General features: G+C 39.6%; 1 protein-coding gene across 1 annotated transcript; it reads right to left on the reverse strand.

Moving 5' to 3' along the window:
- Positions 1-1,762: 1,762 nt before the first annotated feature.
- PAFAH1B2 (platelet activating factor acetylhydrolase 1b catalytic subunit 2) lies at positions 1,763-24,505 on the reverse strand. Its single transcript, XM_058545170.1, has 6 exons — positions 24,400-24,505; positions 17,525-17,612; positions 10,165-10,254; positions 9,209-9,325; positions 7,649-7,771; positions 1,763-4,118 (listed from the first exon to the last, which is right to left on the reverse strand). The coding sequence occupies exons 2-6, from the start codon at positions 17,603-17,605 to the stop codon at positions 3,840-3,842; spliced, it is 690 nt and encodes a 229-aa protein (XP_058401153.1). The 5' UTR covers positions 17,606-17,612; positions 24,400-24,505; the 3' UTR covers positions 1,763-3,839.
- Between the last annotated feature and the right edge of the window lie 142 nt (positions 24,506-24,647).

Consider the following 24,647-nt stretch of genomic DNA (forward strand, 5'->3'; position numbering starts at 1 on the left):
TACCATCCTGAGGCTTTTCTTCCTCGATGGCACAGGAACTCTGAACAGTTCACTCAATTTGAAGCACTCAAGTTCAAGCTGGGGCAATTGTAGAAAGAGATATTTTAAAGTATAAAAAAGAAAAACTGGTAATTATTAGTGTAAGGAATGGAGAAACAGTGGAAACTGGGCCATTTAGTGTGAATAAATTCTAAAGACTGAAATCAGGGCCGGCCCTGTGGCTTGGCAGTTAAGTGCGTGCGCTCTGATGCTGGTGGCCCGGGTTCGGATCCCAGGCGAGCATCGAGGCACCACTTCTCCGGCCATCCTGAGGCCGAGTCCCACATACAGCAACTAGAAGGATGTGCAGCTATGACATAAAACTATCTTGGGGCTTTTGGGGGGAAAAAATAAATAAAATCTTTAATAAATAAAGAAATAAAGAAATAAAGAAATACTGAAATCAGGAAAAAGGTCAAAAGGTCACTTCAATGGTTTAAGAGTTAATTCTGTTTTTAACTGCCACATATTCTTAACCAATCTGAAACATTTCCTTTGACAATTTTCTCATTTATCTACTTAGGATTCCTTATGTCTGCTCATCCCACCCTACCATCCTACACCCCAAGGAGATAAGTGATGAGAGTCAGCTTGGTACCTTCAGTTCCACAGAAAAGAAGCAAAAAGATTTAAGTATCCAATTTGCTTGTGATAAGGTAGGAAGAAAACCCCATCCCTTCTTTTCTCTATTGGAATTCAAACTGTGATAAAGGAGACAGAAAGACAGCGAGTTTGAGTGAAATGGTTACATTTATATTGAAATATGCACTAAAACAGAATGAGTTCTACTAGTCAATGAAACTTTGCCGAAGCAGAATCACAAACTTCTGTTGGGGAAGTCCAGTCAGCTAGCAGCAGTGCTCCCCAAGCAGGAACATGGAGGAAAAGCCCGGGAGACTCCACTCCAAAAAGCCTCCTTTCGAGAGACCCCAACTCACTCCTCCCACATGCACCCACACAGATTTAGGAGCGTGGACATGCTCCTCATTTTCATATATTTTTAGCTTCTTCACTGCAATAAATATATAATTGGCAATGCTCATACACTACGGCACAGATAGTATTTCAGGCTTTTAGCATACAACTGTAAACAGTGACTAAGTTAAAAAAACTAAAAAGAAAGTTGGAATTTTTTTTAACAAGGAGACACAGAATTCTTAAGAGCAGGGCATGAGCTACTCAAGGTTTTGTTGAGTTAAGGTTTTAGACAAAAGATTCAGGTTTAGACAGATGCCCTCAACAGGCCAAACAGACCCAAGGTGGTAGCCGGAGTACTGCCCAAGCAAAACAACATGCTGTAGGTCACTCTTGGCAGTACATCTCAACCTGCCACATTTGAGATGTGATCACAAAATCTTTATAGTGCCATCATCGGCTGTCATTTAGTATAGTGGGAATGGGTGGGCAAAGGAATTACAGTTTGCTGGGAGAAGAACAGAATACCTCTGCTAGCTGCCTGGAAAGTTGGCCCCTTAATCACAATGACAACTAGGACATTTCACTTGAACAATGCATTAAATTTTTATATACATACATATATGTGTGTGTGTGTGTGTAGATATATATATACATATATATGTGTATATATATATATGAGAAATCCAAAGATTAAGCATTAAGTTCTGTCACTGTAGCAAACTGGGATGTCAAAGAAAAACAGATGAACACTTTCCCTAAAGCAGTGTAAAGAAAGCTGGCAAGAAATGAAAGTGGACTCCATACCTGCACATTAGCAATGGGGCAGACTTTTATTTAAAAGGCTAGTGGTTCAAATACTATTGCTTGAATAGCTCTGGTAGATATAAAATGTAGTAACATCCGAGGTTTATACACATAAGCAAAGGAGCTGAAGGCCAGCTCACAAGGGATATTTGATCCTTAGTCAAGAGAGAAGCTAAAAGCGCATGCTGCAGGAGTAACTTAATGGGTTTTTTTGGACCCTACTCCCACCTTCTGACAAACAGAGAAAGACCTGGATAGGATACTGTCTTTTCACACACAAAATTGTGACTTAATTAATTCTCCTCCCTAGAACTATTACACTTCAGCTAAGAAAAAAGTCTGTCTTGAAAAACTCAAGAACCTGGGCTACTAAAAAGGAAATTTTAATATAGTAAACAAGTTTAGTAAACACCTTGTGTATTTTCTGTTGTTAATGAAGACATGATACATTCAGAAATGTATTTTTTTTAAAGACAAAAACACAAACAAAAAGTTCCTAGGAAGAGGCTTGACAAGAAAAAAAATCAGCCCAAGTTCTATCGCTCTCAATCAGAAGTGGCTCTTAGCACAAATCAGCAACCCCGCTCTGATACACAAAAGCACTGCCAGTTGCCTTGCAAGCAGAACATAAAACAAGTACCTTGGTTACTGAACTTGAATGTTAAGCAGAATCACTGCAGAGCACACTTTGGCAGATGACTTCAATACCCACCTGGTCCAGTTTAAAATCTTTGTTTGTAGATCCAGTTTGTACATATTCCTTAGGTATACTGAACAATAAACCATCTAGTGTCCCATTATTTTTTAAAATGGCAGTTCTTGTAGCTCAAGCAAACCATTAAGATTACAAAAAACTCTCTTGAAAGAAATTACAGATGAAGATACATTATGGGGAAATCTTGAAAGTTACATAAACCTAGTTCTTTTTTACTAAAATGGTGGGATCAAGCAGACCGTCTATTCTAAAGAGCAGCTTCACTTGTTTCCCATGAGAAAAGGCCAAATTTTTCTGGACTGATATAATTGAAAAGCTAAGCCAATAAAAAAATAAAATATACACCTTAAGACACTATAAAACTTGAAATAATGTCAGGGCCTATGAAATGGGAAATAGAGTTCTGATTTTTTTTTTCCTAAAAAAGGAAACTGTAACAGGTTTTAAGGGAAAAACAAAGAAAACAAACCAGAACTCTGAATACAGAGAGCACTACACCGACTCTATAGCACAGAACACCACACAAGAATGAGTTACACATCAATTATATCATCATGAGAGTAACTGGCTGGGGACTTATACTTCCAGCAACAGAGCTCCTAGGTCAAAAATGTGTTCCAAGCTTGTAATGTCAACAAGGACCAAAAAAGAAGAGGGATGAGGGGGAAGAGGGAGGAAAGGCTGCATGCATGGGTCTATTATAGACATGATAATCAGCAGCATAAAAATAATACCCTCCTTACAGTTCCCCAAACGGGGCAAAACCTATTTTTCACTGCTAAGCATGGAAAAGATTTAGAGTGGAACAAATTCACTTGTAACTATAGCATCTCCTATATCTGAAGGACAAGCATGTCCAATCTGACGCTATATGTTAAGAAAACACTGAGAATACAGATGAGTGAAGCAAAATAAAAACAAAAGGCTAAATTATGAAACTTAAAAACTGGAAAAAAAATCTTTTAAAGCCAAGTAGGTACAATTCTGATCATTATTATATATGACATAATCCATAGAAAGAAAGGCCAAGAAAAGAATCTTCATTTTGTTCAGTACTTAGGCTTGATGTTGTCCTAGGAAAAACAGTGATAATTCAATGAATGTGTCACACATACAACTAAAAAGTCCCCTTCTGGTTTCAAATGAATTTAAACACAAATCTTCCTTGGCTAATTTTTCTCCTGTGTCAAACAAACCTATGTACAGGACCAGTTTAAATCCCTCCTCCCCTTCAAACACTAGATATGAACATCCATGAACATTCTACAATGCAAAGTGCCTTAAGAAAGAGAAGGATTCTGTAGTGCCAGTGATATAACTGATCTGAGGAAGCTGGGATGCTATTAATACTGCTGGGAGCCGGTCAGGCAATGGTGGTTTGTTTCTCCTCAGGTGTTTCCTCCAACAACTGCATGATCAGTTCATGGAGAGGTTTGCAGATCTTTGCGTAGCCCCCTCCTGTGAGATGCAGGAAATCAAACATGTCGTGGCAGGAGATGGCACCGTCCGAGTGCACGAAGCCCCCATCTGTATCCAGGAGCTGAACATTGGCAAGCTTCGGCAGGGAAACCTTGAGGAGCTGGTTCACCTTGGCATTCTTTTGCCTCAAAGGGTTGGGCTTCTCACCTCGAGGTAACAAACCCTGGGGCAGAGCAGAGAACAACATAAGATGAGAACGTGTTTTTCTCTACTTATTTATTTGTGATTTCAGATATTCCTGTAACAACTGCTCCATTTGGCACTTTTTACATCTTTGATTTCTGAAACACTGGACTAGACTGGTTTTAATCAAAGTTCTCTGACCATTCCTTGTTTGTTCATGCGTTCCTCTCCCTTCTCCTGTCCCTTAATTCTTGCTATTCTTCAGGTCTTGTCCTTGGCCCACTACTCTCCGCACTCTAAACACTTGAGCCCAGATCTCTTCTAGAGCTTCAGAACTGCACACTGAACATCCAGCTATAGAACCAAACTTGAGTGTTCTGAGGCACTCCCAACTTAACATGTCAAAAAGCAATTCACCATCTTCCCCCCAAGCTATGATCCTCTTACATTCTATCAATTGGTCATTCCAACATCCCTGAGTCTTTCACCCTACATACCTTACCTATTTATCAACTTACTCAGCTTTTACATCTTAAATATTTTTCTAATCCATTCTTTTTTCTCTATTCTGATTATATACTTATATATATAGTATATTCCCTGCTATGGCTAGGGAACTTATCACTATTCACCTTAATTAACGTAAATCTCCTGACTGGTCTTCCTACCTCCAGTGTTGCCTTCCCTTTAATTCATTCTCCATATAGCGATCAGAACAATCTGGCTCAAACACACATCTATTTATTAACGCCACATGAAACCTACGCTACTAAACATGAGAAAGAAAGCTGGAACAAATGCTGTCTTGATGAATCAGAGCCATATAACATCTGGTAGGAAAAAACAGAGATGTGTCCTAAATTCCTTTTTAACTTATATGTTAATGATCTAATATAATTTTCAGACAAATCAGATGTCTGTCCTTCTACTATAGTAAATAAAAGCCTGCTCTTATATGGCAAGAGCAAGGTTTTATCATCTCAAACTGGAAATAGCTTTTACAGATAATTGATCCTATTATAAAATTACTGTCAGACATCCCAACCTTTTAGTTGGTTTATAGCTAATGACGCCACACAGCAAATTATTGTTATTCAGGCAAAAATTTTGACACTCATTTCTCCTACAGGGTATGGTAAGAGGTCTTATTTCACAAAAACAGATTGCTGTAGGTCCTCTACTAAACTACTATTAAAAGAAAAAAAATTTATGCCCAAAGAAAGAACTTGTTCATATCTGCTTTAAATTTTTTTCAGCAAAATATTGGGGAGCCTTGATTACCAATTTATAGTGTGACTGTATCATTACAAAAGAGAATTATGACTCTGCTACCCTAGTCCATCTCCTTCTATCCTTGTTAAGTGTCTCAAAAATTTCATAGATGAGGTCAATCCTAAACTCTAGTTTATATGACTGTTAAAAGTATAAGACTCTGCATCTAATAGTTAATAAAGAGCAGCCCTCCATGCTGACATATCAAAGTCTGGTTGAGATATACTGAGCAACCATGAACGATGGCCAGTGAACAGTAAATATATACTTTGCTTTGACTTACAAAGAATACCACAGCAACAAAGCAATAAAGAATAAGTAAGCCTCAAGAACAGGGAACCACACCTATGGGATTTTCAAGCAAGGATGAGAAAAGTAGCTTATGTATTTGCATAGCATTTTCTTTAATATATTAGTATCAAGGGTATACCATGTTATTTTTTTCCTATAATAATTACTAATTCTAAAATATTATGTTAAAGAAAATAAAAGAAAAACATTAAGCTCCTAATCCCTTCACCATGTAACAACTATTTTTCTTTTTTTTTTTTTTTGTGAGGAGATCAGCCCTGTGCTAACATCTGCCAATTCTCCTTTTTTTTTTTTTTGCTGAGGAAGACTGGCCCTGGGCTAACATCTATGCCCATCTTCCTCCACAGAATGGCTTGCCAAGCAGCGCGTTGGTGCGTGCCCAAGATCCGAACCGTCGAGCCCTGGGCTGCCGCAGTGGAGCGCGCGCACTTAACCACTTGCGCCACTGGGCTGGCCCCTTAATTTTCTTTTCTGATGGCATATATGCTTTTAAGTAATTCTACATAAAATATACATATTGTTTAGTATTTCAACTTTTCATTTAAATACATCATAAATTCTGTTTTCACGTCTGCATAATTGTCATACGATTAGTGCTATTACAGTCAATGACTTATGCAATCCTTCCCCCATGGGGCTGACTATTTTAGGTTACTGCCAATGTTTTAGTGTTGTAGATAACACCGTTGTATATCAAATTAAAAAGTCTGGTTGAAACAAAGAATATTTACGGAGGATTTATTCAGCAACATTCGTGCAACAAACATGTCCTAAGCAACTACTATGTACAGCCACTGTACTTCAGAGGTGGACTCTTAACCGCAATGTAATCCTTTCTGGCAAGAGGAAAGATATAAACAACTAAATTAATACCATGTACTAAAAAGATAAGACGTGGCTCCCCAGCACCTGTAAGATAAAATCCAAACTCCTAACATGGCATACAAATTCCCACATGACCTGGCTGTGTACTTGTTCTCCTAACCATGCCAGCCTCAAACTTTATTCAATGACAATCCTAAAATTCTTCTAGCACCTTCCTTCACTCACCCAACAAACACATACATATATAAGTCTTAGATGATTTTCCTTTGTCATGCTTTCTCTTCTTTCCTTTCCCCATTTGTCTGGAGACCAATGAATTCTTTAAAACAAAACTCAGATGTTCAACTAGAAGTCCCCTTACTCCCATCAGCATACAGTATAATAATTCTCTCTTTATCCTGTTGTGTCCATCCACTAGACTGTGAGTTCCTTGAGAGGGACTCTGTCTTACTCATTTCTGTATGCTCAGGACAGTGCCTTGTACGTGGTGATCCTCACATGCTTGCTGTATAAATGACTACCTTCTTATCAATATCTCGTTCAAGAACTGAATACATATCAGATTTTGCTAAAACATACATTTTTAGCTGGGCTAAGAATATCTACAGGTAATCTTTTACATTGAAATAGACAGCTGCTTACCTCTGAGACCATGAAGACTTAATGCTTTAATTCTACAAAGGGTGGCACTTTCCATTAGGGGTAACAGAAAAGTACCCATTTTCTTGCTCATGGAATCTCTAATGTTTTAGAGAATTCAGAGATTCTAATAAATACACCACCTTTAACATATTAACAGCGGAACAGAACAACACATCTAAGCTAATCCAAACCCAAGTCTAATAAAGAGAGACCCAGGACTATGAGTCTCACAGCAATTTTAAAAATTATCAGAAGGCAGTCAAAAAAAAGGGCTACCTGAGGCAACAAAGAGGATTTCCACTTCTAAACAAGGATGAGCAGATAAAAGACGACCCCACAGCTGGTCTGGGAAATGATGAGACCGGTAAGAAAACGGGATATATCAGAGAAGAGCTTCTCAGGAGTATTATAAACTGTCTCCACCTAAAGATTCTGTACCTTCATGAGCGATCACATTGCTAAAAGATTCCTCACCTGACCTAATGATATCAAGGTCTCCGCCACCCAAAGACTACATACCAATACAATGATTTTGGCCTGTGGCTGCCTTGTGTTGATAAGCTGTACTATGGCCTCGATTCCACCTGCTATTTCTTCTGCCGTATTTTCATGGTTGTTTGTTCCTACCCAGACAACAATGACCTATAATTGAGGGAAGGAAAAAAAGGGAAAAAAGATAAATACCCAGGAATAAAGGAATGTCCAATATTTACTTGTTTACTTTTTTTTGAGGAAGATTGGCCCTGAGCAACATCTCTTGCCAATCTTCCTTTTTCTTTTTTCTCACCAAAGCCCCAGTACCTAGTTGTATATCCTAGTTGTAGGTCCTTCTAGTTCTTCTCTGTGGGACACCGCCTCAGCATGGCTTTATGAGCAATGAGTAGGTCTGCACCCCAGATCTGAACCAGCAAACCCTGGCTGCCGAAGCGGAATGTGTGAACTTAACCACTACACCACCAGGCTGGCCCCAGGAATGTCCAATTATTTAGAGGAAAATCTTATTTCAAAAATCAAAGAAGGAAAGATGAACTTCTCAAATGGTGTTGGATAACTTCAACTGGGAACCGTCTTAAAACACTGATTTATGCCTCATACACATCAGGATAAATTCTAGGGAGATTAATACTTAAGTGGCAAAACTGTACCAGGAGGAAATGAGAGAGTTCTTTCACCATCATGGAGTTGGAAGCTAATCTCTGAAAATCCGGAAACTATATAAAAAAGACAGTAAATTCAACTGTATAAAAATAAAATCTCTGTATGTAAAAAAAAAAAAATTAAAATAAAATGAAATCTAAAAAATCTGGCAAAAAATATTTGCAACTCATGTCATCAAGACTCCCTGACTACAAGCATCTTCCAGAAAAAAATAACAAAAATACCCAAGGAAGTGTAATAGGTATAAATACATAGTTGTATTCAAGGAAGAGTCACTGGGGTGGAGGCTGCACTTTTAACAAGTTTTTCTCTTTATTTTTTTATTTTTTGAGGAAGATCAGCCCTGAGCTAACATCCATGCCAATCCTCCTCTTTTTGCTGATGAAGACTGGCTCTGAGCTAACATCTATTGCCAATCCTCCTCTTTTTTTCCCCAAAGCCCCAGTAGATAGTTGTATGTCATAGTTGCACATCCTGCTAGTTGCTGTACGTGGGACGCCGCCTAAGCATGGCTGGACAAGCAGTGCATCTGTGCGCACCCGGGATCCGAACCTGGGCCGCCAACAGCAGAGCACGCACACTTAACCGCTAAGCCACGGGGCCGGCCCCAGCAATTTTTTTTTTTTTGGTGATGAAGATCAGTCCTGAGCTAACATAACATCCTTTGCCAATCTTCCTCTTTGTTTTGCTGAGGAAGATTAGCCCTGATCTAACATCTGTGCCCATCCTTCTCTATTTCGTATATGGGATGCCGCCACAGCACGGCTTGATGAGCAGTGCACAGGTCCGTGCCCGGGATCCAAACCTGCGAACCCCAGGCCAGCCCCAGAAGAAGCAATTTTTCTTTTCACTACCCGTTTCAGACAGTTTATCTGAAAAGACTCAAGATTAATGATATTCTTTAAAAAATAAGCATTTCACCTTAGGTTTAATATTCTCCAGTTCTCCATTCTTTAGTCTCCATAAAACATGTCTCGTTGTATCTCCCCCAATTCCAAAATTCAGTGCATGAAGTGGGGAAAAAAGCTCTCGCCATATCTAAAAACAGAAAAACTTGATTTATTTAAGCCAAAATTAGTGAGAAGTAAAATCCCTCAATTGCAATGTGTTGTGAAGCATCTGAAATGACAATATTCAAACATAACACTGCAAATGGTGTGCCACTCACTGTTTAAAGAACTCTGAAGATGCCACTGTATAACTCAGTTCTTAAAGCAGCATTAGGTCTCAGCTCAAGAACTGAGTCCCAACTCAACCTGATGCCCCTTAAGAGGTACCAACATTTATATTTAAATTGCCAACTCAATAAACCCTCCTTTCGCTTTATTCAACCATTTAAAGGAATCGGGTAAGGCAGAAACACGAGATGAAGAAATTTAGAGTGCTGAAGCCAAAAAGAAATAAAGCTATCTTTTCTTTAAAGTCTCCCTTGGAAGAATGCCTAATTTTAACAAAGGATTCAGAACAGCTCACTACAAAAATACATAAAATAAGAAAATGGTAAAACACAAACAATAAGAATTGAGAATCATGACTAGGACAAACATAAATGAGCAAATACAAGAGAATAGTAAAATACAAAAAAGAAGAATTGAAAACCACGAGGACAAATACAAACAAATATAATGTGACGCTTCTTGGAAGCCAAGGCAACAAAAGGAGTTTAGTTACAAGCAATGCTAATTTTTTTTTGCCTCATAGTGCTCGGTGGCACAAAGAACCCCATTACGTAGGTCTGATTTCCCTTATACTTTGAACTTGAGCTTCTCTAAAGTGTTAGGAATGAGTCTAGAGGTTCAGCCCAGAATGAAAGTCTGTTAGCAATGAACGGATTTTCATTAGTAGCCAAGAAGCATGCTCGCCCCTTACACCTTTACCTCATATTGCTGCATTAACTGCACCATGGAGTCCCCCACGAACAGCACATCAGGCTCTTTGTCTTTACAGTCCAGAACAAATCTGTTGTGCTGGTTTGAAGAAGAAAGAAAAATCAGAAACTGGCATTTCTTTTCCTGTGAGACTTCTTGGCTCAGACAGAACAGTTGTCCAACCAGTTACTCTGTTGTTGAACATTCTATTTGGTCTGTTCCTAAAGCTGATTCCTCTCGATCCGCAATTAACTGTTGGAACTTTCTTCCCACCCTTACCATACTGATCATTCTAGTATGCTCAAGAAAACTGGAATGCAACTGAAACCAGAACAGAAAAATACGTTTAATGTGTTTTTTTAAAAGTTTATATCTTTTCCTCAAACCTTTTTAAAGAAAATTTCAGAGAGAAAAGTTACAGTAGTACAATGAACACCTGTACGTCCTCCACCTATCTTCAACAGTAACATTTTCCCGTATCTGCTTTATCTGTGTGTATGTGTGCTGAACCACCTGAAGGTAAGCTGCAAACACTGTGATTCTTCACCCTTAAATATTTCAGCGTGCATCTTCTAAGTGTAATAACAGTGTCCTATAAAACCACAAAACCATTATGACATCTAAGAAAATGAACAATAATCCCATAACACCTAATATTCAGTCCATATTCAATCTTTCCAGTTGTTCTAAGAGTTGGATAAAGTATTAGATATCTATTTTTTGAACTAGGATCTAATCAAGAGGCATGTATTTTATTTGGATATTTTTAATATGGCCTTTGAAAATGTCTGTTAACCTCCAAACGTGAGACATTGGCAAACTAGGACTCAAGCCTTTTCAGTCTAATCCAAATTTATAAGCATTGGTGGCCTAGTCCTGAAATGCTTCTCTCTGCTCTAAAGGCACAAGACGCTTATTTACTTTTTACTGAAGAAGATTCGCCCTGAGCTAACATTGGTTGCCAATCCTCCTCTTTTTTGGCTCGACGAAGATTAGCCCTGAGCTAACAACTGTGCCAATCTTCCTCTACTTTATATGTGGGACACTGCTACAACATGGCTGGTGAGTGGGGCAGGTCTGCGTCCGGGGTCCGAACCCGTGAACCTGGGCCGCCGAAGTGGAGAGCACGCAACTTTAACCACTCGGCCATGGGGCCGGGCCCACAACTTTTTAAAATGGATTTTACCCATCGATGCTAAAGGATGTAGTTTAAATTTTTATATTCATCTCTGAAACAAATTTACATGATGCTTTAGGTAACAGGTTTCTAACCCAGTTCTAGGGAAAAGTCTGAACCTTGTTTCTTTTTCTCAAACTCTATATTCAATTATGCTTCCCCTAGGAATTAAGATAGAGTTAACTATTTAAGTATTTCTACTGGTAATAGCAGTGCAGATGACACTGGTGAAACTGAGATATTCATCTGCTATAGGTGAAAATACAAAAATACTTCTAGAAATAATCTGACAATTTACTAAAAGAGCTCCTCTTGGGGTGATAGAATTTGAGATAGCTTTTTCTTTTTTCTTACATCCATGTCTTTTGTAAATAAATTTTTTGAAAAACTGCCGTTGTTTCAGTTTTTAACTGAAGGGATAAGATGAGCAAGAATAAAACTTAAGCTAATGAGTATGTGCACTTTCACATCATATTAACTCTCTACTGTGTGTCCTACAGTACCAACTACCTCCCAATACCAGAAAAATAGCTCATGTTTATAGAATGTCTTGGAATTTAAGCTCTGCTGTTCTAAAGATTCGAGTACTCTACATTTTCTTTTTAAGTATAACAGTAGTTGCAATAAGGTTGGAAAAATAGAAAAGAGCAAAACAAAACACCTATAATCCTACCATCTTAACTCAGTACCTGTTACCATTTGGGGGTATTTTCTCGCTATTTTTTCACATGCCCCCCCCCCCCTTTTAACATAGTTGAATCATTATGTACACCTCCTTCTGGCACAATGGTTCTGGGGACAGAAAAACCTATGTTCAAATTCTAGCTTGTCCTAGAATTCTTCCTAGTCCAGTGACCTTAAGCAAGCACATAATCTGTGTCTTGCTTTTCACATCTGCTGGCAGCTCTGCTCTCGAGTTGTGAAGATGAGAGTCCTATGAAAGGGGCCCAGCTTTTGGATGGCACCCAGTAGGTACTCAATAACCAGCAGCCATTATAACTGCACTTAACATTATACTAGAAATATTTTTCTATGCAGCTACATAATTTTCATAACCATAATTAACAGCCATATAATATCCTACTGAATGCACCTGTTGACACACCCTTTATTTTAGCTCTTTTTCCTATTGATAGCCTTGCCAGTAGCCTATTTACTGTGATGAAGAAATTCACGCATAATTTATTTTTTACATGTTGGAAATTCTTAGGTCAAAGGGAATTAACACTTTCATGGATCTTGGATATACTTTCAAATTCTTAACAAAAGGGCTATACCTATACTGACTCCAGCAATGCATCAGAACTGGTTTTACTGTACTTGCAACTGCACTGAATATTAATACTTCTCTCTCCCTCTCCCTCCTTTCTCTTCCCATTGTTTTAATCTGTACTTTTTGGAAACAAAAAGTTGAACACTTCCTGTCATGTTTGAGATACTTATCTAGTGGTAACTTGAGGATATTTTTATTGATAATATAACAAAAAATATCAATACTTCATCTGTAATATTTACTGCAAATATTTTCGTCACTCTGCTGCTGAGCTTTCTTTTTCTGATTAATATGTTTTGATGCGTTTTTTTTTTTTTTGTGAGGAAGATCAGCCCTGAGCTAACATCCATTGCCAATCCTCCTCCTTTTTTTCCCTTTTTCTCCCCAAAGCCCCAGTAGATAGTTGTATGTCATAGCTGCACATCCTTCTAGTTGCTGTATGTGGGACCCGGCCTCAGCATGGCCGGACGAGTGGTGCGTCGGTGCGCGCCCGGGATCAGAACCTGGGCCCCCAGCAGCAGAGCTGGAGCACTTAACTGCTAAGCCACGGGGCCGGCCCCTGATGCGATTGGTATTAAATTTGTCTATAGTCAAGTCTCTCAATTATCACCCTTAAAAAAAACTTTTTCTTATGAGAAATATCAAACACACAAAAGTAGAGATTAACAATGAATCTCCACATACCCATCACTAGCTACAGCAATCATCTAACTGATGGCCACTATTACTTCAGTCATTCCCCAAACTATGGCCCCCCATCCTCAGATTATTTTAAAGCAAATTGAGGATTTAACATTTCATGTATAAATATTTCAGTATGTAACTCTTTAAAAAGCCTTTAAAAAAATATAACCACAGTACCAATTCTATTCCCTCAAAATTAATAGCAATTCTTTAATATCAACAAATAACCAGTGTTCAAATTCAATGTTGTAAAACTTTTACGTTTTAAAATTAGTGAGGTAACATTGGTTTAAAACATTATATAAATTTTAGGTGTACAATATTATATTTCGACTTCTGTATAGTCTACGTGGTGTTCACCATCAAAAGCATAGTTTTTTTTTTAAATCAGGATCCACACAATCTGTCTCTTAAATTTCTTTTAATCTACAGGTTCCCCCTCCCTCTGCCACCACCTCCCAAACTTATTTTTTAAGGAATATGACTGTTTGACCTACAGAATCTCCACAGTCTGGATTTTGTTGATTGCATCCCTGAGGTAGTGGTCAACATGTTCATCTGTTCCAAGTGTTTCCTGATACGTGGTAGTCAAGTCTAGATTAGGGTTTGATATTTTGGCAATACTTCATGGGTAGTATTGAGTGTCACTTCAATACTTGTTTTAATCATGATTGTTTTTTTATTTTAATGTTTTGTTTTGAAATAATTTTAGATGTACAAAAGAGCTGCAAAAATAGTAAAGTATTCCCATGTATGCTTCACTCAGCTCTCTCCAGCGGTAACATCTTACGTAAGCATGGTACATTTGTCAGAACTAAGACATTAACATTGGTAAATACTATCAACTAAAACACAGTTTATTCAGATCTCGGCAGCTTTTCCACTAATGTCCTTTTTCTGTTCCCAGAACCAGTCCAGGATATCACGTTGCGTTTGCTCTACGTGTCTCCTTAGTCTCTTCCAAATGGGACAGTTTCTTGGTCTTTCCTTGTCTTTCATGACCTTGACACGTTTAACTGTGGTCAAGTGTTCTGGAGAATGTCCCGCTATTTGGGTTTGTCTGATGTTTTCTCATGAGTAGACAGAGGTTATGGATCTTTTTGAAAGACCACCACAGAGGTGATGTGCCCTCGTTGTATCATATCAGGGGGTACATGACATCAACATGACTTATTACTGGTGATGTTAACATTGATCACTTAGTTAGGGTGGTGCTGGCCAGGTTCTCCACCATAAAGTTATTATTTTTCCTTTCCATACTCTATTTGTTAGAAGCGAGACACTAAGGCCAGTCCTGTGGCGTAGCTGTTAAGTGTGCACGCTCCGCCGCTGGTGGCCCGGGGTTCAGATCCCAGGCGCACACCAAGGCACTGCTTGTCAGGCCATGCTGTGGCAGCGTCCCATATAAAGTGGAGGAAGATGGGCACAGATGTTAGCCCAGGGCCAATCTTCCTCAGCAAAAAGAGGAGGATTGGCATGGATGTTAGCTCAGGGCTGATCTTCCTCACAAAAAAGAAAAAGAAGCGACACACTAAATCCAGCCCACACTAAGAGTGGGGGGAATTAAGCTCCACCTCCTGGAGGGAGGGGGTATCAAAAAATATGGGGTCGCATGTAAAATCACCAAAGTAATTCACAGGGAGATATTTGGAGGCTAGGCAAATATACTGTTTCTCCTTAAAGTTGTGGCCACTAATTTTAGTATTCAGCAATGGATCTTGCCTGCAGTAATTATTACTGTGGTATTCTAATCATGAGTTTCTTTTCCCTCCTTCCTTTTACATTTATTAACTAAAATTATTCTCTAAGGAAGATTTCTCCCTTCTCCTCTATTTATGTAATTCATCCAATCACTTATTTAAAGCAGAAGGGATTCATGAATATTTATTTTACTCTTTGACTTATAAACCAATATCATCATTTATTGCACTGCTCAAATTTTCCAACCTTGCACTTTGGGTGCAGGTGGTCAAAGTTAACATCATCAATGAGACAAACCAATATCACATGTCTTCTATGTGATGCACTGAGGACACATCACTTCAGCGATATTCTTGCCATCCATTTTTTTTTCCTTTTCTTTTTTGAGTACTTCTTTGCTTCTTGCACTACAAGATGCTCCAGGCTCATCTTTTATTTTCTTTGTTCCAGATGTAGACTCAATCATTTCTCCAAGGAACCCTGGTTCCTTTCACTGGAGAAACGTATTTAAAAACCAAGATCTGGGCATGTAATACATTTTAATATTTAGTAAAGTTAGTCGGTCCTTCCATATCATCCAAGTTTTAAAAAACATTTTAAATAGTCGTATCTGTTTTTCTTCCGTTTGACGAATTTTTTTCCAGTCAGTGCTAATTATTTAAAGCTTGCTAAATTACGCTAGGAACAACAAACGCATCTAGTTTTAGTTACTAATTTTAATAAAGTTATAAATGACCTAAATGTCCATCAATGAGAAAACGGACAAATCCACTGTGGTATTATCATATAGAGCAGGAGAATACTATTTAAAAACTACAGCTACACTTTTAACACATATGATATACTGCAGAAAAATACATTCAGAAAGACACTATTTACATAAACTTTAAAAATATGCAAAAATTCTATATATATTGTTTAGAGATTATATGTGTAAGTATGTCAATTCATGAAAAAAAATTTAGGATACTGGCTTGGGGGAGGGAGGTAGGAAAGAAAGAAATGTGATCAATGAGACTTGTATAGGGAACACCAATTCTATTAGCAATGTTTTATTTTTTTAGGGTGAGTGGCAAATACACAGATGCTCAAAATATTTCATAATATTTTTAAAAGATATAAACAAATGAGAAAGATTAAGTAAAAATAACCAAGTAGCTGATCCATATGGCTACAGTTGAAAAAAAACTACCTACCACTCAAAATAAGCTAGTTGGTAGACTGCTCTTTAAGTCTGGGGAGAGAGAAACAGAAAGAGAACACTATACAATTATGAAGAGTATAAATAGACTAAATACTAAAACACGAAACTTGGGGGACTTAAAATCACATAGAACTTATTACTTCAAAGAGGTAATATGGTTGGAAACAAATAGACAAAGGTTAAATAGAGTTATTTTTAAGTGATAACAGTTTATTAAAAGGAAGCTGAAAATATAGAAAAGAAAATAAAAGGCTAAAAAAACAATGAGAGACATCAAGAAGACAAAGGGGCCAGCATGAAGGGATTCCTACTTGCTAAATCTGGGCAATCTGAGCTTCAAAATTACAACGGACTATACCCCACTGAATAAAATAAGAACCCATGAGTCCATTCTATGATAACTAAATAAGAACTGGTTTAGGCCAACACCATTGTTAACCAAGTGATCCAAGTTAACATTAGCAACGAGACAAACCAAAATCACGTGCCTTCTACGTGATGCACTGAAGACATCACTCACTGATATTCCTGCCAAAAACACACAATCTGAAAAATGAGTATGAGGAAAAAGACAAACTCAAACTGAGGGACATTCTATAAAATAAATGGCCCATACTATTTTAAACTGTCGATGTCAACAGTCAAAGGCTGAGAAACGTTTCAGATTAAAGGAGAATAAAGAGATACGACAACTGAATGCAATGTGTGATCCTAGACTGGGCAGAACATTATGGGGACAACTGGAGAAATGTGAATATGGTTTTTGGGTTAGGTAACAGTATATCAATGTCAAATTTCTTGATTTTAATAACTATACTGTAGTTATGTAAGAAAACGTCTCTGTTCTTAGAAAACACAGAAATATTTAGGGGTGAAGGGGCATGATAACTGCAACTTACTCTCAAATGGTTCATAAAATACATTATGTTGCTATATACATATACAAATAGATACAAACGTAATAATTAGGTAGATGTGGCAAATGTTAACAATTGATAAGTCTAGATGAAGAATAGATGTTCTTTCTCAAATTTTTGTAATATTTGTATAATTTTGAAATTACTTCAAAATTAAAAAAACTTAAAAAAGAATACTGTAGAGACATTGTTATCTTTTAAAATTAACAGAAGGCAATTATCATGCTTTGAAAATAGTCCTCAAGTTCCAACATTAGATGGTGACTAGGCATGACGTTCCAATGTTAGATTTTTATTTACAGTAATAAATTCTTGTTGACCATTAAAAACACCCCTTTGCAGCTTTGGTCAAAAGACTCTCAAAATTGAAGAGACTCATCTCATGTGAATAATATACGTGTACTTCCTTTTACCTGAGACATCCACCTGTCATCTCCTTGAATATCTTCCGCTGCATGTGGAATGGCTGCTGGGTTTGAGTCTCCCTGGCTCATTCTATACCTGAGGAAAAAAATGCCTATGTCATGTTTCATTCATTACCAGGAATATTTATTTGTTACCACTTACTTAAATCTTACATGTCAGGTTTTAAATAATAATTTAAGTTCCACTGTGGTTTTGCCTAGAAACAAACAACTAGAGTTTATTTTCAGCAGAGAAGAGTTCCAGGACATGACTGCTTAAGTCCCAAAAATACCTAGCATCATTGAATATCATTTAGGAACAGTGCATTCCATTTAAAAAATCTGCTCTAAGTATACACTCCACATCTATATTAATTTGTCATGATTACATGTTACTGTAAGGACCAAATGACACAAGGAATCAGACACATAGTTCAATAAAATCTGTACTAGAGTCTTTTAGGCTGCTAGAGTTACACTGAAGAATTACTACAGCAATGATTAGAATCCACTGGTTACTACACATCACACAAACAACTGTACCACAGATTATGATAAAACTAGTCATGGGCTTTGGCACTGGTTTCTCACAAACATTTACTATTTTTTTTCCTGTGTGTGTGAGGAAGATCAGCCCTGAGCTAACATCCAATGTCAATCCTCCTCTTTTTGCTGAGGAAGATTTGGCCCTGGTCTAACGACCGTGCCCATCTTCCTCTACTTTATACGGGACGACGCTACAGCAAGGCTTGACAAGCAGTGTGCATCAGTGCACCCCCAGGATCCGAACCTTTGAGCTCCAGGCTGCCGAAGCGGAGCATGTGCATTTAACAGCTGTGCTAAAGAGCCAGCCCCAAGTATTTTTATTTTTGACAGGTCTCTACTAAGAAAATGTGATTAGTGATGAGCCCAAATACTGCACTGGATAGTGGAGAAGGAGGAATAAGTGAAATTCAGAAAAGTCAAAAATGCCAACCTTCTAGAAAGACAAGTAAGAAACCAGACTGTTTTCATCCAACTCTGGAGAATACATACTAGAGATATCAGGCTCAAGACATCACTTGGCAAATGCAAAGGATGACGAAAATGAGAAAAACTTGCAGTTTTGTGGCTTATAGAAAAGGAGGCCATACTCTGTATCTTTTTCCTTCCTTTGCCATCCTCAAGCACAGCTAAGCTTTCTCGGAAAGAGGATTGAGTTATACTCATCAATAAGCATTTACTGAGTAAACAAGACATGCTGGATTGCCAAGGTAGTAGTTTTTGAGAATCAGAACTTAACAAGCCCTAAGCATGAAAGCATACCTTCATTCATGAAAAATAACTTACAGAAGCAAACAATTTTATCACTAATTATGAAAACAAATTAGCTCAGTTCTAAAAGACATTAGCTCTAAAGAAAAAGTTAGGCTTTGGGTTAAGCCCATATCTGACAAAAGACGTAAAATACCATCCACATCCTGTGTATATATTTCTTTAGATTACTAAAATTTGCAACTATCAGAAAATAATAGCTATTTATGAATGACTATAGATGCTATGTTTTATATATACCACCTCCAATCCTCACAAAAGTACTGCAAAATGAGGAAAACGAGCATCAGACAATTTGGGTAATTTGTGCAGTGAGTGACTGAAATTAGATTTGCCTGACCCCAATAATGTCACATCTGTCTCACTGATCACAAACCAGTTCATGCTGACTCCCTAAAGTGGGCCTTATATCTAACCATTCCACCCAAAAGACATACTACATGGAGCTAAAGACATCAATGTAAAATGCAACAACTGGGAAGAACTGTAAGATGAATCTGTATAGCTCCAAGCAGACTATGGTATCTGTTTGGGGTTTCATTGTCTAAGACAGCTATGGAAAAATTAAAAGATGCATAAAGGAAAAAGAAAAAATGATTAAAGGGGTTAAAACAAATAGCCATACAGAAACATTTAATTTTGGGGTTTTGCTTTTGTTTTTGAACCAATAAAACATTCTATACCTTCTACATAAAAGTTTCTTCGGGTCTAAGTTCAATTCTAGATTTACTCTGGCTATTCAGGTTAAATCTGACATGGTGCTTAATAAAAGTGTTAATTTAAAAAGCACCTTTCTTCCCTGCTAATCAACCAGCTCTATTGGCCTTAAGACAGGCAAGGGGCAACCAACTTTCCCATCTTAAGGATTTCAGAATTAGACATACAATAGAAAGAAATATAGCAACAAACAGCTCCATTTTCCACTCACTAATTGAAAAAGTCTATTTCCTAACTTTTTAAATAGATTTTAAAAACCCAACCATCTCATTAGTTTATTTTCATTTCTTTTCCCACCTGGAAAAACATAACGTTAGGTATTTTTGACGCAAAAGTTAAGACAGACTTGGGGCCGGCCCGGTGGCGCAAGCGGTTAAGTGCGCACGCTCCGCTGCGGTGGCCCGGGGTTCGCCAGTTCGGATCCCGGGCGCGCATTGACGCAACGCTTGTCAAGCCAAGCTGTGGCGGCGTCCCATATAAAGTGGAGAAGATGGGCATGGATGTTAGCCCAGGGCCAGTCTTCCTCAGCAAAAAGAGTAGGACTGGCAGATGTTAGCTCAGGGCTGATCTTCCTCACCAAAAAAAAAAAAAAAAAAAAAAAGTTAAGACAGACTTAATTGAGAGATCACTACTGAAAAGGAGAGAAATAATCTGTCCGACTCTTACTATATGGAAAGTGGAAAGTACTTTTCCCGGGGATTGTTTCAAGAACAAGGGTGACAAACCGAACATGAGACGCCTTCATAATATATGTATTCAAATACATCCCTCACCACTTAAAGACTAAATGCAGACACTTCAACCTCATTTCAGTTCTTGGGATATCATGTCCAGATCTTGCTGAAAAACTTAAAAAGAATTCTGACAAACTGGAGAGCGTGTAGAGGAAAGGAGCCAAGATTGTGAGAAATTTGAAAACCTGTCATATTAGACATGGTTGAAAGAAATGGGCATGTTTCTAATCTGTAGAAAAACTGGTTGGAGAAGAGGAAGACAGGGACATAAATAGCTGTCCAAGTATTCAAAGATTACAAGGAAGAGATGTCAGGCTTATTTTGCATGTCCCCAAATAGGAAGACAGGGCCACTGGATGGAATGTACAGTGAGACAAATTTCTAGCGAATATGACTACAGAATGACATGGTCTGTCTCACAAGGTAGATTCCTCCAATGGAGATTCAGAGAGGCTAGGTGAACACCTAACAGGAAAGCAAAATGTGAACTAAAGCATATGAGTAAAGACTGGTCCAGATTAGTGGGGTTCAAACATTTTTTAAGGTTTCAAAATCTTTTTGAAATGCACCCCAATATACGTATATTTTTTTAAATTTTATTTATTATTATTCCCCACCCCCCAAAGCCCCAGTAGATAGTTGTACGTCATAGCTGCACATCCTTCTAGTTGCTGTACGTGGGACGCGGCCTCAGCATGGCCGGAGAAGCGGTGCATCGGTGCGCGCCTGGGATCTGGACCCGGGCCGCCAGCAGCAGAGCGTGTGCACTTAACCACTAAGCCACGGGGCCGGCCCCAATATACGTATATTTATTTATAAATTAAACATGTAAATTATTGTTGATCTGTATATTAAATATAAGTTGAGGTTTTTTTTCTTTTTTTACATAAAAAATAAATTTAAAAGGTAGTTCTAAATTTTTTCCTGTATTCCAATGGATCATCTTATCCACCACCCCTGGGGGGTGCACATACTCTACTTTCAAGACCAATGGTCTCATAAGCTATAAGATCTCTTTAGATCTATGATTCAATTTTCAGACATGAATTTTCACAGTTTGCCCAACAGGTAAACAACTGATCTAAAATAATAATTGCTATTAAGATTTATTAAGAACTTACTATTTGCAAGACACTGTGCTAAAACTGAAGCTCAGTGAGATTTAAGGAAGCTGCTCCGTGATATGGAGAGCTGGGATTTGAACTCGAAGTGACACACTCCAAAGCCTACTACTCTTGAGCAAAGGCCATTAGGCTCTATACAGAATGCTCTATATATGAAACAATGATAAATTCTAATTTACTAAGTCAATTCACTTATATCTTCTACTAGTAAGACCCTAATTTAATGGCATTCTGATACCCTGAGCAAAATACTTCCATCTCAGTCCTAAATTTCTTCCCGGGCAAAATAAAAAAGCTATATATAGAGAGAAACTGAGGAACAAAATGTCATTGATCTGAAGCTACCAGGTAGGCAGAACCGGGAGAAGATTGCAAAATATTCCTAATCAGTTGGTCTTTTTTTTCCTCTTTATGAATATAAGGTCATCCTTCTTCCTCTACAAGAGCAAAGCATCTGCGCAAAAGTTTGTTTCTTTGTGCCTTCAGACACTTGGATTTTGTATTATTTTGCCAAATCAAAATCTTACAATACAAAGTAGCTTTCAGTTTTACTGATGGCTGTGGCTTGGTAACATTTTTAAACAGCAGGAAAAGAAACATTGAGCCACAAACCCATGTAATCTCCTCTAAGAAGCAGGCTGGAAATATACAACTGAGAGGACTATGCATTTTGAAGATTCAAATAATTTGGGAGTCAGATAAACTGTTGTATTCTTTACAATAAAAATGAAGAATGAATAAGGAACTATCATAGGTCACAAAATTCTGAGTAATTCTGACTTCCTCTCAGGTAAAGAGCAATACTGTAACATAGCAGTATTCAGAATGGTGAAGCTGTAGTCAGGAACACGACAAAAAAAAGTACCAACAGGGAGGGAATTGACTCCCATCTCACTTTATTCATAATAATCTCCCCCATGTAGCAAGTCATTAACTTTTTGTGTGTGTGTGTGTGTGAGGAAGATCGGCCCTGAGCTAACATCTGCCAATCCTCCTCTTTTTTTTGCTGAGGAAGACTGGACCTGGGCTAACATCCATGCCCATCTTCCCCTATTTTATATGGGACGCCGCCACAGCATGGCTTGACAAGCGGTGCGTCGGTGTGTGCCCGGGATCCGAACCGGCGAACCCTGGGCCGCCGCAGCTGAGAGCGCACACTTAACCGCTTGCGCCACCAGGCCGGACCCTCATTCACTTCTTAGATCACAAACAGCAGGTTCGGTGAGAAAAACCCAGCAGAACGGAGATAAAGGTCCCAAGAACAAACGTTTTGTTAATATACCAGGAGAGATTCTATTTGAGGGAAGCTTAACTGTCCATTAAAATGAGTTCTTTGGGAAGATGAGGAATAAGCGACTTGCACAGCATTTCCTGCTTTAACTGCATTTTCTATCTTCTGTACGTAACCCGGACTATGACAGTATAACACCAGAATTTCCAGATGCTTATACCAGCATGGTGTAGCATGTCTAATCAGAAGCCAATTCCAAAAACAACGAATTATAAACTCTCAAGCTGGGCTGGATGTTTCTCTAGTTTAACCAGGAAACAGACAAAAGGGAAAAGTTGCACTAAGAATGAAAAGATTTAGAGTGTTTTCACTCTGACCTGAGACTTCATTTTGCTTCAGAGGGAGTTGGCAGGGTTATTCTGAAGAGGAAGGCGGGCCCCATCCTAATACCCTGCCTCAGCGGGCTGGTGGCTGGGTCCCTGGGTTCCAGCACAGCCATAACTTATCAAATACCCAAGCCAACAAATTAAAGCACAATGATTTCCTACTCCTCCTTTGCTCCCCCACAAGGAGGCAACCTTTATATCAGAACAACGTGCCCAGGAGCAGAATCGCAAGACACGAGGCATATCAAAGACAAAGAGTACTCAATTGCTCAGGGGAGACAAGCATCCCCATTTTCCCCTTCCTCTTTCTCCACACCTTTACCCACCCCCCAATTTAAAGCTGTACAAAATGAGGTCCTAAGGTGGGTCCAAGCGGTCTTCCCTTTCTCCGTGGATAAGCTCTAAAAAGAGGCTAAAGCTTCAACTGTTTGGCTTTCTTAAGGTGTGTAAACAGATTATGAAAAGCCACGCTGGCCTGGGAGCTATGGAAAGCAGAACAGTGAGTCACCATGGAACGGGTCTATCACAAACCTGCAGGCCAGAAGGTCCTGATCTGGTAAGTAAAGGGACATGGACCAGGTAAAAGCACCTAAGAAAACCTGCCCACCGGCAGGCTGAACTAGCTGGTTAACCTTGGGCACATCACCAACTTCGTTGGGCCTCATCTCTAAAATGAGGTGCTGGACCGGACAGCCCGCTAAGAAATAATCCCGTTCGAGTCGTGACAGTCCATGGATTTTTGAATACTTTAGGGGAGGAAACAGAGAAGTTCCTAAAGAGTTGAAATTCTTCAACAAAAGGAGGAGAAAGTGCTCAGTCAAAACACAACAGAGTAACTGGGCCCGCGTTAAAGGCCTCAGACAACAGGAATGGGGAGAGGAGGGTCAGACGGTCAACGTCGGGGATGGAGGGAAAAGGTCACAGCTGAGACTGGAGGCAGACGAGCTGCTACAAACGGCGCCTGCAGCGCGAACCACCGGCCGAAGGGGCTGGGGTGCGGGAGGCCTGCTCCGGGGGGTGGCAGGGGCGGGCGGCCCGCCCCGCCACGGCATTCCTCCACCGGGAAAGGCGGGGTGGAGCAGGCGGCCAGCGCAGAGGAGGCGACAGGTTTGGGGGTGGGGTGCCGGGGAAAGGCTCTCGGGGGACGCCGAGCGGCCTGGAGGCCCGGGGCAGTGCTGTCGGCTGGGAAACCAACGCCGGGTGCGCAGAGAAAGCGCGCGCGCACGAGGCCCCCCAAGGTCGGCAGGGGGTGGCGGCGCGGGGGCAGGGGCCCGGCGGGTGGGGGAGGGGAGGTCGCGGGCCTCTCACAATAACACATCGCAGCCCGTCCAACCCCACTTCTGAGCCACCGGGTCCCCGCGACCCTGGATGCACTCACTCAGGCAGAGGGTCCGTGCGGGCCCCAAGCGGCTGCGGCGTCGGCGGGTGGCGCGTCTGTCGCTCGCTCAGTCCCGGCGGCCCCGCTCCGGCGCGTCCCTCCTCCGGCCCCAGCACCAGCGGCAGCACCCCCACTTCCGGTTCCCCTGCCACTCAGGCAAATGGCTTCCGGAAGTCCCGCCCCATCCTGCCGGCCTCGGCGTGGCTCCCCCCTCCCCACTTTCCCTCTCTGCGGGCGCTGGCTGCTGG

Source organism: Diceros bicornis, chromosome 7, assembly GCF_020826845.1.
Source record: "Diceros bicornis minor isolate mBicDic1 chromosome 7, mDicBic1.mat.cur, whole genome shotgun sequence".
In the NCBI taxonomy this organism is placed as follows: domain Eukaryota; kingdom Metazoa; phylum Chordata; class Mammalia; order Perissodactyla; family Rhinocerotidae; genus Diceros; species Diceros bicornis.